This window comes from Vitis vinifera, chromosome 14 (genome assembly GCF_030704535.1).
Source record: "Vitis vinifera cultivar Pinot Noir 40024 chromosome 14, ASM3070453v1".
Taxonomy (NCBI): domain Eukaryota; kingdom Viridiplantae; phylum Streptophyta; class Magnoliopsida; order Vitales; family Vitaceae; genus Vitis; species Vitis vinifera.
The window spans coordinates 3192171-3197787 of NC_081818.1; the positions used below are offsets into that span (position 1 = coordinate 3192171).

Consider the following 5617-nt stretch of genomic DNA (forward strand, 5'->3'; position numbering starts at 1 on the left):
CATACCTCCTCAATCATGACATCCATACAACTTTTCATACAACAGCAAGATAGATTCCTGCCACTTATATTCTCTATCTGCAGATGCATACAATTTTTCTATATAACAGGAAGATATAGATTCCTGCCACTTTTATTCTCATCTGCAGATGCTTGCATTCCCTCAAAGTTCAAACAGAGCCATATCAATCCAAATTTTGCATAGTTCAACTACAACACTAATACCCAAGTAACAGTGATTTTCTGTTTTCTTTTGAGTCAAAATACTCAGTTTTGAACTATGCATAAGATGTGGGAAGTACTAATACCCAAATTTTGGGTCAGACTGACTTATTCCTTCTTATGGGGAAGTTCAATGGACTGGCTACAACAAAGTGGTAAGTACTCAGTTTTGAACCAGTCATAAGATGTTGAACAGGGTTGGTATTAAGAGAAAAATGGCTGACACTGGAATGCTTAAAGGCACAAGATGATGAATGATTGTCATTTAATACAACATTCAAATGGAAAGGTTCCAACAATATAAAAGGAAAAAAAAATCACATACCCAGATACATATGAATGAGTGGCAAAATACTATTTTGATTCCTACCCCTTTCCAACAGTATTGACCTTAAATATGGGTTACAGTTTAGCAACACATCAATCAACTATTGAAGTCCACATGACTCCATTAATTTAGGATTTCAACTGTATTGTTCGCTTTGGGTGGAGGTGAAAGTGGGGGGCATTAAATCTAATGTTGTAATGGTGAATTTAAGAGAGAATCTAGGCCTTGGATTTCTTCCCTTTGGCTTCTGTTGCTGGGCTGGTCTGGAAAGGTAGGAAAGTCTTTCCACCCATGAACGGTCGCAAAGGCTCTGGTACCTCAACACCATCTTCCTTCTGGTAGTTCTCAAGGATGCAGCAGATGGTCCTCTCAGTTGCTGTGAGGGTAGAGTTCAACAAGTGAACATATTGCTTTATCTGCTCATTGCTCTGCAACCAAACACAATTACAAGCACAATAAAAAATTGGAAAATAGAGATTCCTCCATACATGGAGTTGGGAGTGCCAAGCATGCCATCAAAGTATGATTTTAACAAATAAAGGAAATAAAGCATCATGCAAATTGGAGACAATAACATATCTTATTATACAAATTTTCATTTTTTGTTAAGTGCCACATAACATATGCAAATTTTCTTTCATTTCTTTTCATTTTCCCCTCATCTCTATTTGGATCACTTCAAAAATTTTGGAAAAGGGTTTAAAACAATCACTGTAGCCAAAGATCAATTAAAGAAGAGCTGTCTTGAATGAACCAAGAGAAGCATATCAAAGAGGAATGATTGAAACAAAATAGGTATAGATGATGAAATTTGGTTGGTTAAGACACCTCAGAGATATGAGATATTATACTGACCTTACCATTTTTCTTTTGGATAAATATTATACTGACCTTACCATAATTCCTATCAATTCTTTTCCGATATAAAACTAATGCATCCAACTGTTATTTGCCTAGCACTTCTATTATTGATAGAGGCAGCATGCGATGGCGTACAGCTTATTAAATTTTTAATAAGAACAAGTAGACAGGACTAACCTTTTTCTGTCCATATCGAATTTCTAATCTTCTGGACTGGTAGTCGGTACAATTTGAACACGAGACCAGCTCTCTGTAAGTCTGGGATGCAGGGAACCATCCTTCCAAATCATACTTCTTTGCAGCTGCATCATTCAAGGCACCAGAAACAATGGCAACAACTTGATAGGGAATGTTTAGCTGTAATAGAGGAAATGGAGTTACATTCCAGGGCGGAAAAAAGGGCATTCTTCACTAAGGAATAATCATCATATCACAAGAGCAGATCCATTTCTTTCATCTAAAATGGCAGAAACAGTACAGCTTAGAACTTCTGCATTCATTTATCCAAATATATCTTTGAATTTTGTTCACTAGGAAGAAAATTAGAGAACAAATGATGAAAACTGGTTGCCTAATCAATCATGACATGTATGAGGTTAAGAGCAATTCAAATTACCCATATAGGTTCCCTAGAGAAACCGAATCATGAACATTCAGAAGAAAATTAATTATAGTTGTTTGTCTTTTCTTTTGTTAAAACTTTTTTGTTAGATAAAGCAACATAAGAAAAAAAGGCAAACTAAAAGTCCTCTTTCTGATGGAAATGAAGAATTCTTGTACCATCTTGTAAAAGTCCTCTGAGTTTTTAATCATTTCCTCATGCATGTCCCAAGAGTCATTTCCATTTGGGCTGGTAATGCAGAACTGCTCCACTTTCTCAAACTGGTGAACTCGGAATATTCCCAGAGTATCCCGACCATGCGATCCAGCCTCTTTACGAAAACAAGATGAATATCCAGCATATCTGGGAAAACATGTAATATTAACCACCATTCTTTTGTAGATACCGTGAGACAAATAGGGTTCACAAGTTGGGTTTACCTTAAGGGTAACTGGGAAGGATGTATCCAATCATCCAAATGATAAGCACAGAGGGGTTGTTCGGCTGTTGCAATCAAATATTTGTCATCTCCCTCACCAGTTACCTATTAAACACCAACTAAATCAGTCAGGCCCACGTTATAGTGGGAAAAATAGTTTCAATATAAGCGTGCTGTTATATTTCTTTGATCTAAAAAGAAGAGTTGGAATAAGGCACTAGTGCAAGTACTCTTGTTTTAATAAAACTGAAATTAAAGAAATCATAATCACAAGGCAACAGTACTTGAGAAGAAAGGATTTGCTTGATGTAGCTGAAAAATAGCATTTATTTGCTCCACAATTCAAATTCAGTTCAGGTGGAGAAACATGATTCAGTAAAAAGGCCACATCATACCCATCCCATTCCAGCCATACTTGCAACCCAAACAATCAAAGCAAAGGACATTTTAAAGGTTCCCCTTCCCTTCTGCTTGATCCAACACAAAGGTATTGGGATTAAGGTGGAGTTGGCTTGAGTTTGGTGAACAAACATAATAATATTCAAGATACCTTCACTAGTTGTTCACAAAACGAACTTCTACTAAACCTTCTACAAAGAGCAATCTTCATTCAACTCATCAATGTTGACAAACCTAATCTAAACCATTGTGTAAATTTGTCAACATATGGTCACTTTTATCATAATTCTAATGAATGGGCTCACAAGCCTCTAAAATATTTTACAGCCCTAGCAGAAATGTGAAGTAAAAGAATAAACTGCTTCTTACTTTGTAAGTCATAAGATATATCTTTATATGGAATATAGTCATAAAATTTATATGGTCCCACTTTAGTTATTATCTCTTTAATAATATGTTAGTGTTACCTTGTAAAGTTCTTCATCAAATTGTGCTAATTGAGCACACTTTGCCATGATATCTTTTCTCATGAAGAATGGAGTTTGCAATGCTGTATATCCCCTTTTCTCCAAAAAATCAAGACCAAAGTTGATGAGGGCTTGATTAAGACGTACACCGTCTCCTTTCAGGTAGAAACCTCTACCCCCTGCTATATTAGCACCTGCAAATTCCAAGTGTATTTGCATAATCAATAAGTTACATACAACTTCAAATGAATGCATCCGTGAGGAGCTAGAGGCAGCATACAAGTACAGAACTTCAGATTATGTGTGAGATTGAATGGAGACTTTAATTAATACCTTTCTTCAAATCCGCAATTCCAAGAAGTTCAACAAGCTCAACATGATTCTTTAGTTTTGGCTCCACTTTTTTCTCACCCCATGACCGAATAACAGCATTATTTGCCTACCAAAATTTATAAAATAAAAAAGAAGTTAGTAAACAAAGATTTTGCATTAGAATTAATAGCTTAAAATGAACTAAAATCTATCGATTTGTATACCTCATCGTTGCTCACTGGAACTGAATCATGAACAAGATTTCCAATTATTTCCAATTTTGAGTTCAGTGCTGCTAAAGCCTCCTGAACTTCAGCTTCTTTTTTGGAAGTTAACCTCTTGTTCTCATCTGTGCTCTTGATCATTTCACTTGCATCCTCACCAGACTTTTTTCAAACCAATTCAATAATTTAGTTTCACAACAAACAAACTGCAATAATCAAACCATAAAACATGGAAATTCAACATAATAACTTTTATAAAATATAGATAAGGTACTTTTTAGTCAGATTGCCTTTGGTCATGCAGAATAAGATTCACAGGACATCAAGGCTATGGAGTACTGATTCTGGCATGGCATGTCCAACAAGATTCTAAGGCCACTCACAATGAACCAGAATTTCTTTTCTGCTTTTCCTTTGTTGGATACACCAGTTGGATACATAGACATATGGAAATTGGCATATTGGACAGGATAATACTGTGTCAGTGTCACTGAAATGTTAAATTTTCCGTAGATATATCATATTTGTAGGTTAAATGAGTGTTTTAATTCAATAACAAACTTTCTTAGAACCGTATTTACATTACAGTCTTTGATTTATGGGCTTATTTCCATAGAACCATTATTAGAGCAGCCTAATACCTAATACTAATTCCATGTGCCCAGTCCAACCCTAAGTACAGACCAAGATCAGAAATTGATCAGGCTTACATCTAAACCCCTAACAACAGATGAAGATCATTCTAAAAAATTGAACATTTTCTATAATTGGAATCACAAGGAAAAATTTAATTCAGTTCATACTACTAATAAACCCCAAAAAATCACCCATTGAAAATGACAAAAAGATAAAAGAAAAAAGAAGCAGACACTCACAATTTTGAGCTTAGCAACTTGTTTGTTGATCTTGTTGAACTCCTTACGGAGATTCTCATACTCGAATTGACCTAAGCAACCAAATCAAAAATAAATAAATAAACAAAAATGTGTTTCCACAATTCAAGTTGATCTTTTTTTAGCTTTTCTGGGAAATAACTTGATTTTCCAGGGACACAAACAGGAATCCAGAAAACCCAAAAGCAAATTAATAAAAAAGAAAGGAGATCCAAGTGGAGAGGATTACGCTGGCGCCATTCTTTGTCGAGGTGGATGACTTCGTCGACGAGCTCAACGTTGGCGTAACGACGTCGTTGGGACTCGCGGATGATTTCAGGGTTGTGGCCCTTGTCTTCTCTGAAGAGGTTGATGTCCAACATTTCTTCCCCTTTCTCTCTCTAGCTTCTGTCTCTAGAATAAGGAAGATGAAAATGGAGGCGCCGATGATGAAGAAGAAGGCGACGCAGCAGTGATGTGGTTTCCTCCCTTTGAGCCCAAAACCCTAGCTGAGACTCTAAGCTTATAGCCAACTGGGCATCCACGCACCCAACATTCCTGCCCATTGGATCCATTCAAATGGGCCCTCAGTTTGCCACCTCATCACCAATTTTCCAAAATTAAAAAATACGCACCCAATATTCTGCCCATTGAATCCATTCAAGTGGTCTATGCCATCTCATCACCAATTTTCCAAAATTAAAAAATATGCACCCAATTTTCCTGCCCATTAGATCCATTAACATGGGTCCACTGTTTGCCACCTCATCACCAATTTTATTAAAGAATTTAACAAAAAAATTATTTCTTTGCAAAGAAAACTGAGCAATGGAGGCCATGGAGGGTGACGAGGAAGGCAAAAAAAAAGTTGAAACATTGTGGATTGGGAGAGT

At 36.3% G+C, this 5617-nt stretch overlaps 1 protein-coding gene across 1 annotated transcript; it reads right to left on the minus strand.

Annotated features, from left to right (window-relative positions):
• Positions 1-469: 469 nt before the first annotated feature.
• Positions 470-5617, minus strand: LOC100261399 (serine--tRNA ligase). Its single transcript, XM_002284751.4, has 9 exons — positions 4975-5617; positions 4728-4798; positions 3853-4014; positions 3650-3755; positions 3317-3510; positions 2452-2555; positions 2191-2374; positions 1588-1767; positions 470-977 (listed from the first exon to the last, which is right to left on the minus strand). The coding sequence occupies exons 1-9, from the start codon at positions 5105-5107 to the stop codon at positions 768-770; spliced, it is 1344 nt and encodes a 447-aa protein (XP_002284787.1). The 5' UTR covers positions 5108-5617; the 3' UTR covers positions 470-767.